This window comes from Barbus barbus (genome assembly GCF_936440315.1).
Source record: "Barbus barbus genome assembly, chromosome: 22".
Taxonomy (NCBI): domain Eukaryota; kingdom Metazoa; phylum Chordata; class Actinopteri; order Cypriniformes; family Cyprinidae; genus Barbus; species Barbus barbus.
In genome coordinates, this window is record NC_136750.1 from 11,921,003 (window position 1) to 11,947,849 (window position 26,847).

Here is a 26,847-nt window from a genome sequence, read left to right on the forward strand (position 1 = left end):
AATGTAGCGTTTAGAGGTTGTATTTTAAAAATTCATGGGGCATGGGTTAAAACCAGCTCCTGAATGTGCAATTTCTTACCTATAAAAAGTTTCCATCGCAATAAAATGAGTGCATACAGCATGCCGGTATTAAAATGGCATTAAAAATCTTTATGAGCAAACGTGTCGACCTCGCATTGGGAGTTCTGTGGCGAATCAGATGTGTGTGTTTAGAAGTAGGTCGGATGTCCAGATATCAGATGTGTATCCGATTAAAATCCACATTTGGAAGTGGCTCAGATCGGTTTTTGTGTTTACACGTGTGCAACAAATTCCGATCTGTGTCAGATGTGAGCAAAAATTTTTTATTTTTTGTGCCAGTGCAATCCTTGTTTGGCTTCATTTTATATACTCCCTACAATCAGGGTTTAAATTGGGCTGGGGCCGTCCGGGGCTGAGCACATACTCCAGGGCTCGACATTGACGCTTCATTAATAAAGTAAAAGTCGTAAAGTCGTGACGTATTGTCAAGTATGGTAACATACTCGAAATTGGTGCTCTGCGTTTAACCCATCCAAGTGCACACACACAGCAGTGAGTAGTGAACAAATGCACACACACACACACACACACACACACACCCAGAGCAGTGGGCAGCCATGCTGCAGCGCCCGGGGAGCAGTTGGGGGTTCGGCCTTGGGCCTTGGGCCTTGCTCAAGGGCACCTCAGTCGTGGTATTGAGGGTGGAGAGAGCGCTGTACATTCACTCCCCCCACCTACAATCCCTGCTGGATTGTAGGGGACTCGAACCCGCAACCTTTCGATTACGAGCCCGACTCTCTAACCATTAGGCCACGACTTCCCCAATGCCAGACAAGTAACATGATTAAAACATCACTAACCAAAAATAGCTATGTAAACACCAAAACGCAAGTATTATTCTGATTTTATTACATTTAGAGTAAGTGGCGAATCGTGGATATAGCTACATAATGCATCTATTGCCAATATAAGGTTGCGCTGCTGAGGCGAGGTTCATGCAGCCTCTCCAGGAGAAATCAAAATGCGCAACACTAAGAAACTCAGCATACTGAGGTAAAAATTCAAAATGGAAAGTTTTTATATTTAAAATACAGTTAGCTAGGCAACATCACTCAACATTTTCACCATTACGACTCTTTAATAGTTCTACAAACAGTTCAATGAGCAAATACAATAATATTAGATCACTTACATTTTTGGCAGAACCACAGCGCATCTCAAAGAAACAATCATTGCTGAATAATTCAGTGTTTTGAACAAATCGGTTGAGTCAAAGTTTCATTAGCCCATGCATAAACATCTGATGAATCTGCCGTTTGAACGAATCGTTTGAATGAACGACTCGATGACTCACTCATTAAACACTCACTACTGGCGTTTTAATTTCCTTAAAGTATAATTTTTACCATTTCTTGTTTGCATATTCAATTTTTTTTTAAAGAATCTCAATTTAATGTAGTTGTATTTTTCAGTGTAAATGATTTAATTTGATCATGTATAGATAATAACAATCAACATTATTATAATTGAATGTATAGATCAAATGTAAGAATTTGAAATGAAAGTTAATTGGATTAGTGGGAAAATGCCCTCTATAAAAAGGTAAAAACCAAAAAAGCCCTTGGATAAAATATAAAAATCATGCAAATTTATAGCCTATGTCACAGCTGATAGAAAACCAATGAGAATATTGCATTAGAATAAATCATATTTGCAAACAAACAAAACCCGCACACACACACACACATAATACACATATATTTCCATTGTCCTCATTTGTAAGTTGCTTTGGATAAAAGTGTCTGCTAAAAATTACTAAATGTAAAAAAAAAAAAGTATATATATATACCATAGAGGGCAAAGAGTTTTTATTAAATTAAACAAAATTAACTATTAACAACATATTTGTTTTCCAGGATAAGATTTTTAAACAAGTAAAAGGTTTTGCTACGAGGGCATGCTTTAGCCCTTCCTATGCTGGCTTGTTTTTAGGAAAATGGGAAAAAGATAATGTACTGAACGCTGGATCAAATCCTTACTTACATAATATTATTTGGTGGGGACATTACATTGATGTCATTCTATTTTTATTTTTATTTTCAGGTTCAGAGGAAGATTTAATTTAATTTCATCAATATCTTAATAAAACCAATCCTAATGTGAAGTTATCTTTAGAATATAACAAAGAAAAAAAAAATAACTTTTTGGACTTGGAAATTACTAAAGATAAAGATAAATTTTTACATACATCAATTTTTAGAAAGCCCACAGACAGAAACGTACTCGGTTACTGTCGTAACCTCGGTTCCCTGAGATACGGAACGAGTACTGTGTCTTGTTAAAGATGCTATGGGAAAAAGCCTTTTTTCTCCTGAACTGAAGCCTTATTCAATCACGCAGTGAAACTGCGCGGCTATTGGTTCATGCAGTGTGTGTAAAACGAACCAATGGGTCAGCAGCGGAGCTGCACGAGCTTATGGCGACAAAGCCCGCCAGATCCCGCCAGAATGGGCGGGGCGATCTGGCTATATAAGCGGCCCGTTTCACCATAGGATCCTCAGGTTACTTCAACTGAAGTGACGACTGAGTCGTGCAGCTACCTGGCATGGCAAAGCACGCAGTACTCGTTCCGTATCTCAGGGAACTGAGGTTACGACAGTAACAGAGTACGTTCCCTATCGATACTCCACGGTAGAGGAACGACTGCCCAATGCACTTCCATAAGCATGTAAATGCTCCTAGGGAAGTGCAACAGTGTACTCCAGGCTAAAGCGAGCTAAACTCATTGAGGTCATACTCGGCCTGAGTGATCGTTCCATGAAACTCTTATATACTAGGTACTACTAGGACCAAAGTATGCAAGGAACCCACCAGAAAGCTTGAGCGCCTCGCGGTCAAGGATTCTCTGTCAGGAGTATTCCCACAGCATATAATCTACGCTCATCTAAGCAGAGAGGACCCTGGCCTGTATGGCCAGTACATCCAGGTTATAAAACCTAGCAAATGTCGCCGCCGCACAAATCTCTGTAATGGACACACCGCTAGACCAAGCCCAGGATGTGGCGATACCTCTAGTCGAATAGGCTCGTACTCCAATGGGGCATTGAAGGCCCAAGGAAGAGTACGCCAGCTTAAACGCTTCTCTTTTAGATAACTACAGACCTGTCTCTCTCCTTCCTTTCATAGGGAAAACACTCGAACGAGTTGTCTTTCTTTTTGTAGCTCTCGCGGTTTCTTTCACAGTACAACAAGCTGGATGCTAAACAGTCAGGTTTCAGGAGTGGCCATTCAACAGAGACTGCGCTACTCTCAGTCACTGAAGCCCTGCGAACTGCAAAGGCTGATTCCAAATCGTCAGTCCTCATTCTGCTGGATCTTTCTGCTGCTTTTGACACTGTCAATCATCAGATTCTCCTGTCTACACTCTCATCACTGGGCATCACTGGGATTCCACTTCGCTGGTTTGAATCCTATCTCACCGGTAGATCCTTCAGGGTGGCCTGGGGAGGGGAGGTATCCAAACCACATCAACTGGTCACTGGAGTTCCTCAGGGATCGGTTCTTGGACCCCTCCTCTTCTCCACATACACTACATCGCTGGGTCCCATCATACATGCACATGGCTTCTCCTATCACTGCTATGCCGATGACACGCAGCTCTATCTCTCTTTTCAACCAGATGACCCAACGGTAGCTGCACGGATCTCAGGCTGCCTGGCGGACATCTCGGCGTGGATATCACCTACAGCTCAACCTGGCAAAGACGGAACTTCTGGTCTTCCCTGCCACTCCGACTCTACGGCATGACTTCACGATTCAGTTAGGCTCATCAATGATTACCCCCATCAACTTCGGTCAGAAATCTTGGTGTAATCTTTGATGACCAGCTGACCTTCAAAGAGCACATTGCAAAGACTGCTCGATCCTGCAGGTTTGCACTACACAACATCAGAAAGATCAGACCCTTTCTGACAGAGCATGCTGCGCAACTTCTTGTCCAGGCCCTTGTTGTTTCTAGACTGGACTACTGCAATGCTCTTCCGGCTGGTCTGCCATCAAACACAATCAAACCTCTACAAATGATTCAGAATGCAGCGGCACGACTGATCTTCAACGAGCCCAAAAGAGCGCATGTTACACCTCTCTTCATCTCCTTGCACTGGCTACCAGTGGCAGCTCGCATCCAGTTCAAGACACTGATGCTTGCGTATAGAACTACCACAGGCTCAGCACCCTCCTACTTCCACTCACTATTACGAACCTACATCCCCTCCAGAAGTTTGAGATCTGCTAGTGAGCGACGCCTTGTGGTACCATCACAGAGAGGCTCAAAATCACTCTCCAGAACATTCTCGTTCACCATTCCTGGCTGGTGGAATAATCTTCCCACCCCTATCCGGAACGCCGGATCCCTGGCAATTTTCAAGCAACAACTGAAAACTCATCTCTTTCGGCAGTACTTGACTTCATCCTAAACTCAAAAAAAAAAAAAAGAAAAGAAAAAAAACCCTCTTTCCCTCTATCTTTCTCTCCGCTTACTAGCTTGTACTTATTTGAACAATGACTGAGACTTGGTGTTACGAGCACTTCCTCTGTCTGATTGCCTCTTCAAGATTAATCGCTTTTTTGTATTCCCCAATTGTAAGTCGCTTTGGATAAAAGCGTCTGCCAAATGACTAAATGTAATGTAATGTAATGTAATGAGTCTAGAAAAACAAAAACTATTTTTTTAAAAGAGGGTACAAGTTTGATACTAAGATATGGGCAAAAACATGACAAGGGACAATTTGTTACAAAGAAAAATACGAGTAGAAAATTCTAATAAGGTCTATTTTGTAACAATATAGTACGAATGCTGAGAAAGTTAAACACACGATTACTCTATTAGACATTTTATTAATTGTCAAACTACCCATGATATTTATAGACTAGAATGTCCTCAATGTAAGGTGTTTTATGTTGGAAGAACAAAAAGATGATTACTGGACCGATTGGCTGAACAGAAATGTGCCATTATGAGGGGTAATGAAGAATATCCTATGGCAAAACATTTTAAATTAATGCACAATAGTAATCCTTTGATCCTTAGAATACAAGGTATTGATCATATAAACATTACTGTTAGGAAAGCAATAAAGAACTTAAACTTAATCAAAGAGAGACATTTTGGATTTACAAATTAAAGGCAAATATGTATCCAGGATTAAATGAGGACTTGGATATTACTCATATATATATATATATATATATATATTTTTTATAAAATATATATTTTTATAAATTGAAAAAATATCATAAATCCTCCAAAAACTACAAAAATGTGGAGTAAAAACATTCATAAACACAGTAAAATTACATTTGTAAATATATATATGTACATATATATATATATATATATATATATATATTGTTACAAAATTACATTTTGTTGCCTGGGGTCCAAAGACCATGAGTGTACAAATATTGTTAAATATATTTCCTTTTCACCTGGGGATCCATTCAGAATGGTTAAACAGAGCAAAACACAAATTAAAAAAACAAATAAAAACATTCTGGTGATCTGAATGCCCATATTGTCACGGTCTACACATGAGGGAGGAACAAGGAACACGTCGTAACTCAAATCATACTTTACTAAAGACAGGGCAGGACAAGGCAAGGCACACACAGACATCAAACACCGGGGAGTAACGAGTAGACCAGACGAAATGGCACAACACAGACAGCACTATACACACCATGGAAACGATTAAACTACTAATGACATAACGAGGACAGGAAACAAAACCAAATAAGGGCACAAGAAACACAGGGCACACGTGGAAACACAAGACACACACAACAGAGGACTGACACATATAAACACCACAGACCATTTCAAATCCTGTAAATCAAAGTTAATCACTTGCCAGACATGTGAGCATACTGAAATGTGCTCATAAAGCTCATTGAGATTGCATTGCAGTGCCTGTAGTTAAAAACTAACAAACAAACATACAAAAAAACTTGCATGCAAGTCTATGAGAACGATCTGGGCGATTCTCAGCCAAAGTGATTTGCCCAAAAAGGGGCGGTATTCCACAATGTGACTTGATGCTGAATGGACTATACATCCAGAGGCAGAACAAACAGTGAGAACAGTGAAATTTAGCTTAACACTGTGGTTGAATGTGATAATAAAAAAATCCTTCTCTTTCACACTTTGGTGCCCTATCGTCCTAATGGAGAAATCGCCCCTGGTTATTACTATTATTATTTTGTGATCCATGGATCAGGTCTCACTGGCATGGCTCAGCTAGACCATTTGGCTACTAAATGCATCTTGTAGATTTTATGAATTTACATCAAATGAAGATAAAAACAGGCATTTTAAATAGCAGAAAAAGCGGGTATTAAAAAAAAGCATTCCAATACACAGGGTCTACAGTTATACTTTGGAGTGCACCAGCTGAGCAACTGTCATTGAGATAAATTGAAATGCTAAGGGAAAGTTTTATATGACAGAAGAGGGCAGAGTTAATTGCACATTGTGTGGCAATTGACTAGGAGCACTTCACCTTGTGTTGGGCCTGCCCTGACTTGTAAATTAAGTGATCTTTCAACATTCCGCTAGTTTTGATGCTTGCTGACATTTTAATTTTTAAATTTTTTCTCTGTGCTTGCAGCTGCATAATATGAAAAAATCATATTAAAGTAGTTTTTCTTTGTTTTTGTGCTATCCACCAGAGCTTTCTACAATTATCCCTCACTCACTTGTTTTCTTCTTGCATGTTCTTTTGCCCCAGGCAAATTAAAGTCTACAAAAGGATAGCTACCATCCAACCCTTCTTTCTTTGCTGGGAAAGTGTGAGCCTACACTCACAGCACTCAGTCTGCATTCAGTCTCCTGCTCTCTCTTTGTGTAAAGTGATGGGATTGATTAAGTGGTTGTGGGTGGTTGGATATATTGTAGAGATGGTCAGTGTTTGTGGTGCACGCCTCTCCTGCGGTCTGCAGGGCAGATTTGTTTCTGAAAGTCTCTATAAAGAGGGAGATGTGATAATTGGTGGTCTGTTTCCAGTTCATGTTGAAGCACCAGAGCCTTATCATGCTTTTACTCAAATACAGCATCTTTCTCACTGCCAGGGGTGAGTGTAGTGTGTGTGTCTATAAATTTAACTAAAAGGCAAGATAACTATTTATATGTTCAAAATTCCAAAATAGTCTCTCTGGAGGGATTTTGTTAACTGTAATTCAGTATAGCCTTACCCTCATTTTCTATTCAGCCTAAAATAATTATATATTTATTTAATTATATCTTTATTGTATATATTTCAACATATTAGGATTATCACATACAAATAAAGTTTGTTTTCCTGCTATATAGTTATTCCTCAAATTAACAAAACATTTTTACATTGTCTTTCAGTGTTGACCTTCGTTCATACCGCTGGCTCAGAACTATGATCTTCACAGTGGAGGAGATTAATCGGGACCCTGTCCTGCTTCCAAACATTACTCTGGGGTACCTGGTAGCTGACACCTGCCTAGCTGAGGGCACAACACTGAGTGCTGCTTTAGCTCTGGTAACGGGGCAGGAGGAGACAGTGTCGGGAGCAGAATGCAGTGGGATACCAATGGTGCCTGTCATTATCGGTGACGCTCGTTCATCTGCCTCCATAGTGGTGGCTGACACGCTGGGAGTGTTTGATATCCCCATGGTAGTTTATTTATTTATTTTTGGGAGTCACATATAAAAATCATTTATTGCAACTTTTTAAAAAGTGCAAAGATTATAATATTTTTAAATATCAAAATGTTCCACTGACATCTATGAAAGCTTTCGTAGTATTCACTTTACATTTTCAAGTACATTTTCTAAAAATCCCTTAACTGGAATGTCCCTATACAGTACACCACTGATAAAATACACTTAAAATGCACATTTAAAGGCAGTAGAGTTGTCTTGAATTTGTTTTTTACCAAAGTAAAATTAAAAAGGAGTGCTTAAGACTTTTACTGGAGTAATATTTTTTAGAGCATCTGTATATTTACTCAAGTATTTGATTTGTGTACTTAATCCACCTCTGATTTTGACATGCTGAGATTGTTGCTGTGATACATATTAAAGTGCAAGCAACTGTTATTTGTAGTTTAACCCATGTTTATTTAAAACTATTTGTATTAATTAATACGTTTATAATTGTAAATAAATAAATAATTGTAGCAAGCATAACATTTCTAAGCATAAACTATTTGTTTTTTTTGTTTTGTTTTTTTTACATTTTTTTACAGTGACATTTGGTGAAATTTGTTTTCAATCTACATTTTAATATGTGTTTTATCTGTCCAGGTGAGTTATTTTGCATCCTGTGCTTGTCTCAGTGACAGTCACAGATTTCACTCTTTCCTGCGCACTGTTCCCAGTGATGCTTTCCAGGCCAAGGCTATGGCCCGTCTGCTGCACCTGCTGAGCTGGACCTGGGTGGGGGTAGTCGCAGGGGATGATGAATATGGTAAAAGTGGAGTGCAGCTCCTTTTGAAAGAACTGGACAATACAGGGATCTGTGTGGACTACTTGGAATTCATTCCAAAATCACACTCACAAAGCAGGATCAGGCGGATTGTGGAGAGGATCCAGAGTTCCACGGCTCGTGCTGTGGTAACATTTGCCATTGCCCCTGACATAGAAGTCCTGTTCAAGGAAGTGGTGGTGCAGAATGTGACTGACAGGCAGTGGATAGCCACAGAGGCCTGGAGCACCTCTATTCTGTTCTTTGACCCAGCAAGCAATTCTCTCCTAGCTGGTACCATTGGCTTTGCCCTGCGTCGGGCTGTTATTCAGGGTCTTGATGATTTTCTTGCCCTGTTGAGCCCTGTGAAGCAACCCAATGAACCATTCGTTAAAGATGTTTGGGAAGAAATTTTTGGGTGCTCGCTGGCACAGGACTGGCAACCATCATCTAAAATTCCAAAGTGCACAGGCTCAGAGAATATCGAGAAATATGGCCGCATTTACACAGATGTTTCACAGCTGAGAGTCACTTACAATGTGTATAAGGCTGTGTATGCTATTGCCAATGCTATTCACAACATGATGGCCTGTCAGCCAGGTAGAGGGCCATTTGAAAATGGAGAATGTCCTGATGTGATTCAATTAAAGCCCAGGCAGGTACAGACCTCCTGTCTTTAAAAACCATAAAAAATAAAAATAAAAAAAGAAAGAAAGAAAATTGAATTTAAATGAATTTAAAGCTAAATTTCTAATAATTTATTTCATTTACGGCATATGATCCTGTGTTTTCCTTTCACAGCTTCTGCACTACTTAAATGCAGTAAACTTCACAACACCAGTGGGTGAGCTGGTTTATTTTGAAGATAATGGAGAGCCATCTGCCTCTTATGACATTATGAACTGGCATGTAGATGAAAGCGGAGCAGTAAATTTCATCCAGGTTGGACAATTTGATGCAGCCAAAGGGCCAGGCCAGGAGCTGAATATTGACCTTGAGAAAGTTATTTGGGGAGGGGGCTGGGCGGACCAGGTAAGAATCCAGTGATTTCTAGTGCTTTATTAAAACAGTTAAACTTGAAATACAACAGTCAAAAATGAAATACATACTGTATATATATATATATATATATATATATATATATATATATATATATATATATATATATATATATATATATATATATATATGGATAAAAATACAAAGTGCAGTAAAAAGGGTAACACTTTATAATAATGTTCAGTTGTTATTAAAATATTAAAATAACGAAGTCATTTAAGTGATTAGTTAATGATGAATTAATCATTTACAAACAAATTCATAATCAATTAATAAGTGATTTGCTAATAATTTGTGTTTTGTTAATTCATTTACAAGTAATTTACAATTAATTAGTTTATGATGAAATAAACATTTACAAAACATGACTATGCATTCATAGATGATTAATAATTGATATGTTAATATTTTTATCTATGTTTTGTACATTAATTTATAAATAATTTACAAGTGATTAGATGATGATGAACATTTACAAAACATGACTATACATTCACAAATTATTAATTAATATGCAAACGATTTACAAATCTGTCATAAGTTATCTTTAAAAAATAGCATCATGAAATAATCAAACCGATCCTTAATGGTTAATAGTTTAGTTAGGTTACTAGTTAATATATTATTAATCACTTATTAATCATTGAAATGTCAACATTGTACTATTATCTCAATAAACATTATAAATCATTTACAACACTTCCTGCATCCCCTAATCTAAAGTGTAAACTACTCATCAGTTGTAAATGTTTTACAAACCTTCCAGTTACAGGTTGTCTGTGTGTGTGTATATATTTACGCACACAAAACTGGAAACCATAAAGTTTGTAAAACATTTACAACTGATGAGTAGTTTACACTTTAGATTAGGGGATGCAGAAAGCTTTGTAAATGATTTATAATGTTTATTGAGATAATAGTACAATGTTGACATTTCAATCATTTATAAGTGATTAATAATATATTAACTAGTAACCTCACTAAACTATTAACCATTAAGGATCGGTTTGATTATTTCATGATGCTATTTTTTAAAGATAACTTATGACAGATTTGTAAATCGTTTGCATATTAATTAATCATTTGTGAATGTATAGTCATGTTTTGTAAATGTTCATCATCATCTAATCACTTGTAAATTATTTATAACTTAATCTACAAAACATAGATAAAAATATTAACATATCACTTATTAATCATCTATGTACGCATAGTCATGTTTTGTAAATGATTAGTTCATCATTAGCTAATTACTTGTATATGACTTATAACTGGACACTATTATAAGTTACCAAATAAATAAAACAGTTTGCAGTATCTGTTTTGTTCAGCTAAAACAACTTGAAGCAAGTGAGACCAGACGCCTTGCATATTTAAGTTACAAATTGGCACACCTGCACTTCTGTTAAAAAAAAAAGGTGGATACAGTTTCTGAAAAAAAAAAAATATATATATATTATTGTATTACTAAGAAACAAATCAGTAGGCGATAAACAATTTTATCCCTAATGTCTGTTTGTGGTGTTACTTGCTTTAGATTTACTCTTTTTTTCTGTACAGCACATGAACAGAATGTATGAGTTTGTGTAAATGTTTGTTATCAAGTGCATTCAAAGGGTATGAGTAAGTGTGCAAGTGAATGCATCCATTATCTAACCTCTCAGATACAATGGTGCAGATACAATCTTTTAATGGACAAACCCCTGCTCAGAGGGGAGAGGTGTTGCATAGGAATGAGAATGAATGTGTGCATGAGAGTGTTTTTTTGTTTGTTTTTTATAGAAAAAAAGGAATGCATTTGTGTAAGGCAAGAATTGTATTCTTTCTGCTGTGTTTTATGTGCTTGTGCTGACAGATATTGTGTTGTTAGGTTGCTGTGAGTCTGATAGAGTCTCTTCTTGTAACATCCAGGTTCCTGTATCTGTGTGCAGTGCAAGCTGTCTTCCAGGCACTAGAAAGGCTGTACGCAAAGGAAAACCTGTCTGCTGTTTTGACTGCCTCCCTTGTGCAGCAGGGGAAGTCAGTAACATGACAGGTATTAACTTTTTAACCTTACCACAGACATCGCACAAGAGGTGCAAGTACCATTACAAGATCTGTACAATGTAAAGCCAAGGTATTAATAACCTTTGTACAATTCATTTAAATAATTCCAAGACTGGCATTGTGGGTCATGATTCACAAGCTAAGAACTTCTGGTCTTTCAAATGTAAGACCACACTTAGAACGTGCAGTGTCTTCATCTGTATCATAATGTTCTTTAGACTCTACAGAGTGTATGAGATGTCCTGAGAGGTTCTGGTCAAACACAGAAAGAACAAGGTGCATCCCAAAGGTTGTGGAGTTCCTGTCTTTGCAAGATACCATGGGAATTGTCCTGACAGTCTTATCCGTCACTGGGGCGACACTGACCACGACTGTTCTGGCTGCCCTTTTCCATCATCGTGACACACCCCTCGTACGGGCCAACAACTCAGAGCTGAGCTTCCTGCTATTGGTTTCGCTCACCCTTTGCTTCCTGTGTGCACTAGTTTTTATTGGCCGCCCTGCACCGTGGAACTGCATGCTACGTCACACCTTGTTTGGAGTGAGCTTTGTAATCTGTATTGCCTGTGTCCTCAGTAAGACTGTGGTGGTTTTAGTGGCTTTTCGGGCCACTCTGCCTGGATCTAACTTGATGCAGTACTTTGGGCCCATCCAGCAGAGGGCAGGCATCTTCTTTTGCACACTTGTTCAGATTGTCATATGTTTATTGTGGCTGCTGCTGGCTCCCCCTTTGCCCACAGAGAGTGCAGGAGGTGAGCTTGGTGCACGAGTGATCCTGCAGTGCACGGTGGGATCTGTTGTGGGGTTTGTACTAGTACTGGGCTACATCGGTCTGTTAGCAGTGGTATGCTTTCTGCTGGCCTTCTTTGCTCGAAAGCTCCCAGACAATTTCAATGAGGCTAAATTCATTACTTTCAGCATGCTGATCTTCTGTGCTGTGTGGATTGCATTTGTGCCGGCATACGTCAGCTCACCGGGGAAGTACACTGTAGCTGTGGAGATTTTTGCCATTTTGGCTTCCAGTTATGGCCTGTTGCTGTGTATATTCACCCCAAAATGTTACATCATTCTGCTTAAACCTGAGAAAAATACAAAAAAGAACATGATGTCCAGATAATGTGTACAAATGAAAGATTTTTGTGATGAGACAGCATTTTCAAAAGGGCAGTATCTATAGATATGTACAAACAAACTATTAATCAGTTTGTGATGATATTAGCATAGACCTTGGTGCTGGGTTCCCTCTAAATGTGTGTGTTTGTGTGTTTAATTATATTTATGTACTTTGTCTCAGTCATCAACATGAAATAAATACAATTTAAAAAATACATTTTGATTTCTCAAATTGTGATTTCCAAGTAATAGCCCTTCTCCCTGGCTTCCACAGTGTGCTAAGAAGACGAAAACAGCAACATGATCAGTTGCTTGGACTCATCAACTATTAAGCACACATCTCAAACACGGCACAAACAAACCTCCTTTTTAGTTTTCCCTAAGTGACATTAACTAACTAATGGACTCCACAGAGCTGCCTTTCAAACACCACAGAAAGAGCTGGGTTATCAGGTTTCACTTTGGCCACAGTTAATAGCCACCATGCCAAGTTGATCAAAGCGTCCTATAAACCCCAAATTGTTCCATTGTGCCACTTGGGTTCCATATGTCTGATAGGTAGACAGTGGGAGAGAGAGACATGTACCATGTCTTCACACTAGACTGAGCCTGTAAAAGGCTGAGATGATAAAATAAGAGAAATTAATTAATTAATAGCTATTATGAGATCAGCATGTATGAACCATGACAGCAGTGGCTTGCATAGACCTCTGCAGCGCAAGGGGAGAAATCAAGTTTTGATGGCCACTTGAAAGGGCCTTCAGAATGAAGGATTTCAAAGGGTACAACTGATGAACACTTCACACCCATACATTTTTGTACAGGTTCAATCTGTGGTGATGGTCCCAGCAAAATGGCACAGAAGTGTGTTCCAAGGAACAGTTTTTTAGTCCACTAAGTCCTTCATTCCATCAAAGCTTTCACACTGGAAGGTAAAACCTTCACAACAGAATGCAACGATTCTGTACACATAGCTCACACATGCGTCTTACATTTTTTTTTGCATTCATTAGTCAGTCCACAAGGTTGCACCCTTGCCCTGGGCCGTTGTTTCACAGTTGAGAAAGAAATGGACAAGACAGAACAGCAATAGACAACTGCAACAACAATATATGCCCATGTTGACAAGCGCTTGTGTGAGGGTATAAAGAGATGGATCTCTAGTTTAGAGAAATACAAAAACATTTTGGCACTCATAACATTGAGAGCGAAATAATCGATGAAGGCCTATGCTCGTGCATGCTATCAAATAAAGTATACTACGGTGGCCGAGAGAGCTCAATGTGCTGCAAACAGAAAAAAACACCTGCAAATTAAGAAAACAACTTTGTCAATTTGACAACACACGCACTGCAAATGCTCACTACACAACCAAATAAAGAAACACACTGCAAATACTCACAACACAACCAAAAGAAGAAACGCGCTGCAAATCAAATTCTTTATTTGGTTGTGTTGTGAACATTTGCAGCACCTGCTGTCAAATTGATGAAGATGTTTTCTTGAATTGCTGGTGCTTTTTCTATTTGCATGTGTTTTCTGAAGTTGCAGTGCGTTAAGCTCTCTCGGCCACCGTAGTATACTTTTGAAAGGCTATGCGTTAAACTATGCGTGTGCACTGTCAAAGTTAGGACTTTAAGGCTTTAAGTCTCACGGCAAACTTTTTTTTTTTTGTTCTTTACTTTGGGGTAAAAAGAAATGTGAAATTCTTTGCAGTGGTATACTGTTGGGAAGTTGTGGCCTAATGGTTAGAGAGTCAGACTCGTAATCCAAAGGTTGCGGGTTCGAGTCTCGGGCCGGCAGGAATTGTAGGTGGGGGGAGTGAATGTCCAGCGCTCTCTCCACCCTCAATACCACGACTGACACAACTGCTCCCCGGGCGCCACAGCATAAATGACTGCCCACTGCTCCGGGTGTGTGTGTGTGTTCACTGCTGTGTGTGTGCACGTTGGATGGGTTAAATGCAGAGCACAAATTCACAAAATAGATAGCAGAGACTGGCCAGCTCACATATGCTCAGCATTTACAGCCACATGGAGACGGCAAACAGCAATGCTGTAAACAATATATTAACAATCCAGTAGTGTAATGATTGCACATCAGTAATTTCCATTTTTTTCAAAAGATGAGAGTGATAAAGTAAAAATGATGCAAAGTGGATGCAGGGATCAGTTTGACTGAAGTAGAAATGAGTTATTACCAGCCATTAGCGGAACGAGGCTGAGCTTCAGAGCCCTCAGGCTATTTACAGTCATTTTCCAGCACATCAGAGATGTGGAAATGGATTCTGTTCTCTGCCTCCTGTGCATGCTTGAACATGCCAGAGGCTGGATCATACAGAACATTTCTGTGATGTTGTGTTGATCAGCTTGAGGGAGAATAAGGACAGAAATATGAATGTACAGGTTCTTAAATTGACAGAAAATCAGGTCAACATAATTTTCGTTTAAACGTGAAGTTTAACATAATTTTTAAACTCATTGTAAGTAATGGAATTGCATATAACATTAAAAGATGGAACTTAGGTTTAATCTGACCTGAGTTTGTTATGTCTTGTGCATAGATTTCAATCAAACTCTCTAAGGGCAAATTTAAAATTTCAGTTTCTCATTTATGTGAAATTCACACAGTCCACCCTCCCTAAGATTAACATTTTGTGAAAATACGCTCGGTGTTTTGGAAAATATGCTAAATTTAACTCAACATTTCAGACCCCAATAAGTATGGTGCAAGTGTCATTGCATCTTGAGGTCTTATCAAAGAGTTTTACTAAAACACTAGTGCCCTCTAATGGGCACACAACATACTTGCATGGATGTCTAACAATAATAAAATAATTTCCTTGAACCACAAAGAGTTTCAGCACATGTAATTTTATTATTATTATTAAATTCATCCACAAAAGTAAACACATAAATAAATGTAAACAATCATTAAAAGACATAAATCATTTTTGGGACATTATATACTTTTTAGAATTTCTTTCAGGCAGGAAAATTATGTAATTATTTAGGTGCAAAAATACACAAAAGTACTCCATAACTAGAAGCTAAAATGGCAACTATCTCCACAGCTACGGTAAATTTCCCAGGAGAACTGACATAAGCTGGGATAAAGGCGATCCAAACAGCACAGAATATGAGCATACTGAATGTGATGAATTTTGCTTCATTAAAATTATCTGGCAATTTGCGGGCTAAAAAAGCCAGGATGAAGCAGAAGACAGCCAAGCAGCCAATGTAACCCAACACACAACAGAAAAGGGCGACTGAACCCAGGTGACATTCTAAAATGATCCGGTCGGCCAGGTGTTCTTTACTGGATATGGAGGTGTTGTGGTAATCCAAGCTACACAAACCCCACCCTGCAAGACCGAACATAAGAACACGCCCAGTCTCTGCTGAGGTGGGCGAAACCAACGAACCAGGCAATGTAGCTTTAAAGGCCATAAGCACCACTAGGCCCTTACTGAGGAGACAGGAGAGGCAGAGGGCAAAGGTCAGGCCAAAAGCAGTCCGTCTAAGAGGGCATGCCCACTGTCATGGCTGACCCAGGAAGGTTATTGCACATATCAATCAAAGAGTGAGAGACATCAGCAACAGAAATCTCAGTTCTGAGTTATTAGCACGAACTAGGGGTGTGTCGTGATGGCGAAAGAATATTGTAGCAACTGTCATTGCAGCAATTGCACCCAGAATGGCTATAGCTGCCAAGGCCATGCCAAAAGGCTCAGAGTAAGACAGGAACTCAATCTGCTTGGGGACACAATGGTTGCGATGCTGATTGGACCAGACGTCTTCAGGGCAAAGAATGCATTCAGCTTGATCTAAAAATGGACACACACACACACACACACACACACACAGAAAGAGACATATTCACCTCTCTTTCATTCAAGGGAAAGAGTTTTAATGGTGGGTACTTTGCATTTAATGGTTTAAAAAGGTTAAGTGATGCAAACAGACACGTAATAACTGTCACAGTACGTGTGTTTGTCAGTCTAATACCAGTAGTATTGCTGAATTTACCCTCTGCACAAAGCACACAGTCATAGCAGCACACAGACCCTCTCGTGTAACCTTTCTGTATCCCTGTGGACAGCTGGCGGAGCACACAGACACTGGTACCTGTAAGAGAGAGATAAGACATTATAATGATTTTTTTTTTTTTTTTGTGATTAGATGCCAGATAGCCACAACCCAACAAATAAATAAATAAACATATATTAATACAAATAAGAAGAACTGATAAAAAGCATTCCATTAATACAATGTGCATATTTTTTTTAATAAAATGTCTGCTAAATGAATATATTTAAAAATATAATATAATTAAAAACAATTATTATCAAACACCATATAAAATAAGTGAATTTGTCTATTCAGAAAAATAAATAGTCATTACTTTGAGTATGAGACTAAATCATTTTACCTTGTTAGCTCCCCCATGCCAGATGATTTTTTCCTGGTTCAGCACTAACTGCTGTGCTGTCAAAAGAGAGGAGTCAACGTGACCTACTGTAACATATTGTACCGGACCCTCATCTACCTCTCTCTGCCAGTTCACTACGTCATATGACCCGACAGGGTCTCCGTTTTTATCAAAGTGGATCACATCTCCAAATGTGTTTGTGTAGTTCACTTTCTTCAGGACCTCAACAACCTGAAGAAGATTAATGCACAGAAAATGCTACCTTTGGCATAACGTATAACACAACATAAAAAATTGAACATGATATAAAGTGTAAAGACTAATGTCAAAATACTAACTAAATAAAATAAAAAATAATAATATAATAATATAAATCATAGAAATCATAAAAAATAAATAAACGCATAATTAAACAGGAAATTATAATAACAACACAATGATAAACATCACAATAATATGACACATAAATGCATCTCTTCAAGGTTACATTGACACATGTAAGCAAGGTATTGCTGTACCTGCCATGGTTGTAGATTATGGATATCAGGGCACTGTTGTGTCAAAGAAGAAAGTTCTCTCTTTGACAATGAAGCAGGTTATGCAGTGCATGTGCCACTGTGTAAATAGCTTTGTGCATGTTATATGTCACCCTGAGCTCAGAAACATCATTATAGATACTGTGAGTGTCCTGGACTCTCTCCATGCCAGAACAGCTGTGGCTGTAGTGCACTGGATCAGTTGTGGAGGGAGTGGGAAGACTTGTGTTTACTGAGCACTGGAACTGTGTTTCCCAGAACTTCCTTGCAAAGGCATTGTAAGGCTCAGTCAGGGGCTGTATGCTTTCAAGGAAATGTTTGAAGCCAGCTATCTCAGCTCGGCGGATAGCAAAGCCAATGGTGCCACTAAGGGAGGGACTTCACTGGCCACCCACTGCTTCCCGGTCACATTCTGCCGGACTATTTCATCCACTACTGGTTTGATGTCCTCCTCGATGGCAAAAACCACCAAAACATGTGCTGTAGAATCTCGAATAGTCCTGACGATATCGTGCAGCTGTTGCTGAGTTGGCATCTTGGGTATGATTACCCGATAAGCCACACATACACCTAAACGCATTTTTTGAATATATCTGCAGTGGTGAATATATCTATGCCAATGCGCCCATAAGCATCATCAGCCCCGACTGTGCCCACCCAGGTCCATCCAAAGTGCTGGACCAGACGAGCAAGAGCACTGGACTGATTAACATCACTGGAAATTGTGCAAAAGAAATAAGGGAACTGGTGCTTGTCACTCAGGCAAGCACATGAAGCAAAATAACTCATCTGAAGCAGAGATGTGGAAAGAGATTGAGAGAGTAGTAAACACAGAGAGATTTTCAGATGCAAAGAGTATACAAATACAGCATTCCTTTATTTCAAGTAATTTTGTCTAACTGATCTGCCCTCACCAGTGGGATACGGAACAGGTTGAGTAGTCTGGAAATGGCCGTTGACAGGGTAGATCCAGAGTCTCCAATAATGATGGGGATGCTTGGGGAGAAGCACTGTCCTGAATCGCTCCTCTTCATAGGCTGAGAAACTACAGACAATGCGGTCCTAAGAGACAGAGCAGTCAACCCACATGTGTCATACAGCTGATAGCCCAGTGTGATGTTTGGCAGAAGGGTAGGATTTCTGTTGATCTCCTCAATGAAGAAGATCATTGTCTGAGACCAGCGGAAACACTCGCATGTTAAACCTGGATGAAAGATCAGACAAATCTATTACGCAAACTAAACAAAATGTATGATGGACAAAAATCAGATGGACAAAAATCAGAGGACCGTGACGTCGCTCGATATGGCGCAGCCGGGGCCCCACCCTGGAGCCAGGCCCGGGGTTGGGGCTCGTATGCGAGCGCCTGGTGGCCGGGCCTCCCCCCATGGGGTCCGGCCGGGCTCAGCCCGAAGGAGCGACGTGGGGCCACCTTCCCGTGGGCTCACCACCTACTGGAGGGACCGTAAGGGGCCGGTGCAAAGAGGATTGGGCAGCAGTCGAAGGCGGGGGCCTCGACGACCCGATCCCTGGACACAGAAGCTAGCTCTAGGCACGTGGAATGTCACCTCGCTGGCGGGGAAGGAGCCTGAGATTGTGCGTGAGGTTGAGAGGTTCCGACTAGAGATAGTCGGGATCACCTCTACTCACGGCTTGGGCTCTGGAACCACACTCCTCGAGAGAGGATGGACTCTTCACCACTCTGGAGTTGCCCATGGTGAGAGGCGGTGGGCTGGTGTGGGTTTGCTTATAGCCCCCCAGCTCAGCCGCCATGTGTTGGAGTTCACCCCGGTGAACGAGAGGGTCGTTTCCCTGCGCCTACGGGTAGGGGATAGGTCTCTCACTGTCGTGTGTGCCTACGGGCCGAACGGCAGTGCAGAGTACCCGGCCTTCTTGGGGTCTCTGGGAGGGGTGCTGGAAAGTGCTCCATATTTAAAAATATAATATAATTAAAAACAATTATTATCAAACACCATATAAAATAAGTGAATTTGTCTATTCAGAAAAATAAATAGTCATTACTTTGAGTATGAGACTAAATAATTTTACCTTGTTAGCTCCCCCATGCCAGATGATTTTGTCCTGGTTCAGCACTAACTGCTGTGCTGTCAAAAGAGAGGAGTCAACGTGACCTACTGTAACATATTGTACCGGACCCTCATCTACCTCTCTCTGCCAGTTCACTACGTCATATGACCCGACAGGGTCTCCATTTTTATCAAAGTGGATCACATCTCCAAATGTGTTTGTGTAGTTCACTTTCATCACACTGATACCGACAGGCCAAGCGAAATGCAGCCCGGGTGGTTGTGGAGGCAAAAACTCGGGCCTGCGAGGAGTTCGGTGAGGCCATGGAGAAGGACTATCGGCTGGCCTCGAAGAGATTCTGGCAAACCGTCCGGCACCTCAGGAGAGGGAAGCAGTGCCCTACCAACGCTGTTTACAGTAGAGGTGGGGAGCTGCTGACCTCGACTGGGGATATCGTTGGACGGTGGAAGGAATACTTCGAGGATCTCCTCAATCCCGCTGTCACGTCTTCCATTGAGGAAGCAGAGGCTGAGGGCTCAGAGGTGGACTCGTCCATCACCCAAGCTGAAGTCACCGAGGTAGTCAAGAAACTCCTCGGTGGCAGGGCACCGGGGGTGGATGAGATCCGCCCTGAGTACCTCAAGTCTCTGGATGTTGTGGGGCTGTCTTGGCTGACACGCCTCTGCAGCATCGCGTGGCGGTCGGGGACAGTGCCTCTGGGGTGGTGGTCCCTCTTTTTAAGAAGGGGGACCGGAGGGTGTGTTCCAACTACAGGGGGATCACACTTCTCAGCCTCCCTGGGAAAGTCTATGCCAGGGTACTGGAGAGGAGAATACGGCCGATAGTAGAATCTCGGATTCAGGAGGAGTGTGGTTTTCGTCCGGGCCGTGGAACACTGGACCAGCTCTATACCCTCTACAGGGTGCTGGAGGGTTCATGGGAGTTTGCCCAACCAGTCCACATGTGTTTTGTGGATTTGGAGAAGGCATTCGACTGTGTCCCTCGCGGCGGCCTGTGGAGGGTGCTCCGGGAGTATGGGGTCCGGGGTCCTTTACTAAGGGCTGTCCGGTCCCTGTATGACCGAAGCAGGAGCTTGGTTCGCATTGCCGGCATTAAGTCAGACTTGTTCCCGGTGCATGTTGGACTCCGGCAGGGCTGCCCTTTGTCGCCGGTTCTGTTCATAAGTTTTATGGACAGAATTTCTAGGCGCAGCCAGGGGCCGGAGGGTGTCAGGTTTGGTGACCACACGATTTCGTCTCTGCTTTTTGCAGATGACGTTGTCGTGTTGGCTTCATCAAGCCAGGACCTTCAACAGGCACTGGGACGGTTTGCAGCCGAGTGTGAAGCGGCTGGGATGAGAATCAGCACCTCCAAATCCGAGGCCATGGTCCTCAGTCGGAAAAGGGTGGTTTGCCCACTTCAGGTTGGTGGAGAGTTCCTGCCTCAAGTGGAGGAGTTTAAGTATCTTGGGGTTTTGTTCACGAGTGAGGGAAGGATGGAACGGGAGATTGACAGACGGATCGGTGCATCTTCTGCAGTAATGCGGTCGATGTACCGGTCTGTCGTGGTGAAGAAAGAGCTGAGCCGCAAGGCAAAGCTCTCGATTTACCGGTCAATCTACGTTCCTACTCTCACCTATGGTCATGAGCTTTGGGTCATGACCGAAAGGACAAGATCCCGGATACAGGCGGCTGAAATGAGCTTTCTCCGCAGGGTGGCTGGGCGATCCCTCAGAGATAGGGTGAGAAGCTCGGTCACTCGGGAGGAGCTCAGAGTAGAGCCGCTGCTCCTTCACATTGAGAGGGGTCAGCTGAGGTGGCTCGGGCATCTGTTCTGGATGCCTCCTTGACGCCTTCCCGGGAAGGTGTTCCGGGCGCGTCCCACTGGGAGGAGACCCCGGGGAAGACCTAGGACACGCTGGAGAGACTATGTCTCCCAGCTGGCCTGGGAACGCCTCGGTGTCCCCCTGGAAGAGCTGGAGGAAGTGTCTAGGGAGAGGGAAGTCTGGGCATCTCTGCTTAGACTGCTGCCCCCGCGACCCGACCCCGGATAAGCGGAAGAAGATGGATGGATGGATGCTTAAGTGAGTGTGCAGTTGTTCTCCTCTACTTGATTCATATATTTTTTTCCTCCAACCTCATAAGGCCTTGCCTCGCTTGCTCCAATAATCATGCAAACCATGCTCAGACCCCTAAAAGGGACCATAAATACTGTTATCATGAGTGGCTCACATGAAGAGATCACAGAAGCGCATCGGATACTAATTTTTATAATGACAATGTGATAATCAAGATAAAGCATAACACGTTCTGAGGTATTGTTAGAATTAATTAAACAGATACAGGCCAACTGGTGAGTAATTACATGTTATTGTATATGTTTTTAAACCAGATTAATATAAAGTGAGATCTATTTATTGTTGTTATACTGGGATTTAAAAGGAATTCTGTGAATTTTTGGGTGTTACCATTTGTGCTGAAGAGTAGAGCCTGTGGTTAAATCGAGGATGGGCCAAAGCTATACTCTCCATACTGCTTTGCTTAAATATAGTAATGGCACATTTTGATGCAGTGATAGTCTCTTTTTGTATGTGATTGAGGCTCTTAGCTAGCAAACTAACATAGCTATAAAAGAGAAGAGTTAATGTTATTAAATGAAATTGTTATAATCAATACAGCAAGGTTTCAGCAACATAAATAATAAAGTGGAGTTTAATTGTATTTTAGGAAATATTCTTTTAGTGAACTCATGAAGTTTACAGTACTCTTGATTATTGGATTTTTATTGACAGCTACTTTGACTATGGGACAGGTCACATGTTTCCTTACAATTTCAGCAGTATCCTTTTCAAATAATAACAACAACAAAAATAATAATAATAATAGTCGCTTCCTGAGAATGACCCAGTGACATTCATAACGTTTACAGTGTTGTCACATTATCTGTCTTTAAAGAATATAGTGTTTATTCCTCGCTTGATGAAAAGGCTGATATGAACTTGATTGCAAAAATGTGTGGTTGAAGTGAGAAAAAAAAGTGTGGTTGTTATTGCAGTGTTCAATGAGTGAAAGAGGATGGATGTTTATATGTTTAGCTGTTAGCTTTTTTTATTATTATGGCACATGGGCTTTTTATGCTCAGGGGACATAAAACTGTCCTCTTTCATTTCATCAATGAGTATAGAATGAGTACTGACAGAGCAAATAGAGGATGGGGTCTTACAACTAAAAGGCTGGAAAGAATTTGACTTTTACTCCAAATATTAATTCATGTCTCAATCATGTTTTATGTGAATGCTGGAGATTCATATTCTTTCATATTTGCAGGACAAAACAACAATATTTATTTATTTATTTATTTATTTATGTTGATGCAGTTATAATAGCACAAAAACAATCTCAAAACAGTTTACTGAGGGGGTCAGTTGGAAATCAAGACAAAAAGTACTGTAACAGTGAAAATCATTCATTTTCAGTTGAGTCAACTGGCATTTCAATATTTTCTTTCTGAGTTGGATTTGGACATCAAATATCTCTTTGTATTTTTCTCAGGTTTAAGCAGAATAATGTAACACTTTGGAGTGAAGATACACAGCAACAGGCCATAACTGGAGGCAAGAATGGCAAAAATCTCCACAGCCACTGTGTACTTTCCTGGTGAACTGACGTATGCTGGCACAAATGCAATCCACACAGCACAGAAAATCAGCATGCTGAAAGTAATAAATTTAGCCTCATTGAAATTATCTGGGAGCTTTCGAGCAAAGAAGGCCAGCACGAAGCAGACAGCTGCAAGCAGGCCGATGTAGCCCAGAACCAGGGAGAAGGCCAGCTGAGAGCCTACATCACATAAAAGAATAATCCGGGCAGTTTCACGAGTCATGAGTTTACGTGGGACGGGAGGTGCCACACTCAGCCATGTGCAGCAAATCACCACTTGCACAGCCGTGCACAAGAAGATAATGCCACGCTGTTGTAGAGGGCCAAACCATTTCATTACATTACTGCCAGGTAGAGTGGCTCTGAAAGCCATGAGCACAACCATAGTCTTCCCCAGGATGCAAGACAGACAGAGAGAGAATGCAATGCCAAATGCAGTGTGGCGAAGCCTGCAAGACCAGGATGTGGGCTGCCCAATAAAAGCTAGTGCACACAGAAAACAAAGCCACAGTGAACTAAGAATTAGGAAACTGAGCTCGGAGTTGTTAGCTCTGACTAGGGGTGTGTGCCATTTAAGGGCAAATATCAAAGCAACTGCGAGTGTGAAACAGGATCCCAGCAGAGCCACAGCCAGTAAAGTGATGCCCATAGTATCGCTGTAGGAAAGGAACTCCACCAGCTTGGGGACACAGGTGTTTCTTCTAGTATTAGACCAGAACTCAGGCAGGCACTTTTCACACTCTAAGGCATCTGAAATAAAAGAATGAGATAATACATATAATTTTAAGAAAGACCACAAAAGCTGGCCTCCACTATAAAGATGTATTTTGCACAGTAGCAAAATATATTTTAAACTTAATCTAAATCAATCCTTCAAAATGATAATTTTGTTATACACATAGACAGCAGGACAGAGGTGACTTAGGACACACCTGTCTGATTGCTAACCTCCCCAGCTGCACAGACAATGCAGTCAAAGCAGCAGAGAGGAAAGTTTGGTCTGGTAGCCTTTCTAGTGCCTGGAGGACAGCTGGTGCTGCAGACAGACATAGGGACCTGCAATTCAGAGAGAAGACCAACTACAGAGATATACATAATAAACTGATGAGAAAGCACAAGAGCTACAGGGAGGAAATGGAAACAAATATCCACATTGAATACTGAAACCTCTCACAGATAATGATATTATACTGGAGCCGTACTTGTTTCTGGTTTCCATTCCAGATTATGTTTTTCTCTTCAATCACTAGTTTGGGCTGCATTGTTTCATCAAATCTCCCCACAGTGGCGTACCGCACCTCCCCGTTGCCACTGAGCTGCCAGTTAATGAGATCATACATGGCCACAGGATCTCCATTGCCATCAAACTTAGTCTCCTCACCAAAGTCATTAGTAAAATGGACATGTTTTAAATAATTCAGGAGCTTCATATGTATGAGTGATGTGATGAGACACAGAAAGTGAAAAGGAGAAAAATAAAAGTAAAACATTATATGGAACAGTTTTAACATTTAATTTTATTATCTAATCTAGAGAACAATAATTTTAAGTCACAAAGCTTACAGATATAAAGGTGAAATGAAGGTATAAACTGTGAATTTTACCTGCCATGGCTGTATGCTGCTGGTGTTGGGGCACAATCCCCCAGTGAAAGGCCCTTTGCCTGGTTCACAGCGAAGCATTGAATCCAGAGCATGAGCAATGGCGTACACTGCCTTATAAACATTATAGGAGATTCTGAGCTGAGATACATCTGAGTAGATATTACCTGTTTTGGCCAGTATTTCCGAGCCATTACAGGGGGGTCTATAAGAGGAGCCCTTATTGCTTGTACCCAGAGAACACTTAAACATCTCCTCCCAGAACTGCAGAACAAATGGGTCCTGTGGGTATTTGGAGGGATGTAGCCGTAGCAGGAAAGGCTCCAGGCCAGGGATATCAGCCCTGCGGATGGCATAACCCATAGAGCCCTGCAGGATGGAATGGAATTCAGGAGTGGAAAGGACAGCTGCTGTTATCCAGGCCTCGCTGGCCAACCATTGAATATCAGTGAGGTTTTGCTGAAGGGCCTCCCAGAAGAGAGCTCTTGCATCTTGCTCTAAAGCAAAAACCAGCACCACACGGGTTCCTGATTCACGGATCCTCTGTACAATCCTGGACATCTCTGTTTGGTCATGGTTTTTTGGGATAATTTCATAAAAAGCAGTACATGCACCTAGTTTGGTCACCTCATCATTAAAAATTTGAGCACCACCACGGCCATAAGCATCATCCCCTGCGAATGTGCCTACCCAGCTCCAACCAAAGTGTCTCACCAGCTGTGCAAGAGCATCCACTTGGAAAAAGTCACTAGGCATAGTCCTTAGAAATGCAGGAAATTCTAATTTATTACTGAGACATGCACAGCTGGAGAAATAGCTTACCTAGAGGGAGGGGAAGAGAGGAGAGAGCTTAGCGTATATGACTCAAAAACATGAATGCACCATTAAAAATTCAGAACTCACCTGTGGAACTTGAAAAATACCCAGAAACCGTGCAACCACTAGGGATAATGTCGATCCTCCATCACCAATGACAACAGGCACCCTGCCTTGGCACTCTGAAATGCCTGTGCCCTCTTTATTCCCATTCATCAGGGCCAAGGCTGTGCGGAGCGCATGGAAATGGGTACTGCATGAATCATAAATCTTATAACCCATAGTTAAGTTGGCTAGTAGTTGTCTATCTCTGTTGATCTCCTCTATGGCAAAAATCATGGTCTGCATCCATCTAAAGGTTCGGAAATTAAACCTTTACAGGATAAAGTAAATTAAATAATCACCAGATATATTTGTTTTAATGTTCAACACATTTCTGCAGTAAATGGTTAGGGTTAGGTACTGTTCAAAGTGCTTAACAATATCTTTAACTAAGAGCGAGAATGACATTCTAAAATTTCACTAAGAAGCATCGAAGCAAAAAGAAAACACCATACAATTTCAAAGTCTCAATCAAAAACGCAGCATTGTAATATTTTGTGATAAGACTCTATTGACATACTGACCCTGAGCACTGCGTTGGATGTGGCTCTGCATTAAAAGATGAGGGAGATTCCAGTACAGTGTCGTGCAGAGAGAAGAGGGCACCGATCATGATGTCTCCTTCTTTGATCAGCACAGGCAGATCTGAGGTGCTACGGATGAGTCGACAGTTCTGAAGGAGCTGTGAAGAGATCAAAGTGCTGAGCAACAATGTCAAATACACATGCACACTCTGAAATGCCATCTGTAGACTTCACTGCTTGAACCGAACTATACACCGCTTTAAAACTTCATTGTACACACGGACGGATTTCCAAAATGATATGATGCCAATATGAACACACATTATAGCTCACTCCTGCTAACATTGCACACAAGAATCACCTAAGCCCACCTTTATACTGAACTCTGAAGCAACCACAGATAAACTTACATTAACCAT

At 41.0% G+C, this 26,847-nt stretch overlaps 1 protein-coding gene and 1 pseudogene across 2 annotated transcripts; one reads left to right on the forward strand and one right to left on the reverse strand.

The window, feature by feature from the left end:
- Positions 1-6,975: 6,975 nt before the first annotated feature.
- On the forward strand, positions 6,976-12,735 carry LOC306888226 (extracellular calcium-sensing receptor-like; the record flags this gene model as incomplete). The annotated part of the gene is made up of 6 exons (XM_079446431.1): positions 6,976-7,148; positions 7,430-7,721; positions 8,354-9,172; positions 9,315-9,545; positions 11,484-11,607; positions 11,837-12,735. The coding sequence occupies 6 exons, from the start codon at positions 6,976-6,978 to the stop codon at positions 12,733-12,735; spliced, it is 2,538 nt and encodes an 845-aa protein (XP_079302557.1).
- Positions 12,736-15,736: 3,001 nt separating this feature from the next.
- Positions 15,737-26,616, reverse strand: LOC306888227 (vomeronasal type-2 receptor 1-like; annotated as a pseudogene). The gene is made up of 12 exons: positions 26,429-26,616; positions 25,890-26,175; positions 24,990-25,808; positions 24,588-24,809; positions 24,318-24,441; positions 23,230-24,135; positions 18,613-18,902; positions 18,356-18,487; positions 18,108-18,233; positions 17,163-17,393; positions 16,739-16,858; positions 15,737-16,557 (listed from the first exon to the last, which is right to left on the reverse strand). The product of its transcript is annotated as a vomeronasal type-2 receptor 1-like (transcript).
- Between the last annotated feature and the right edge of the window lie 231 nt (positions 26,617-26,847).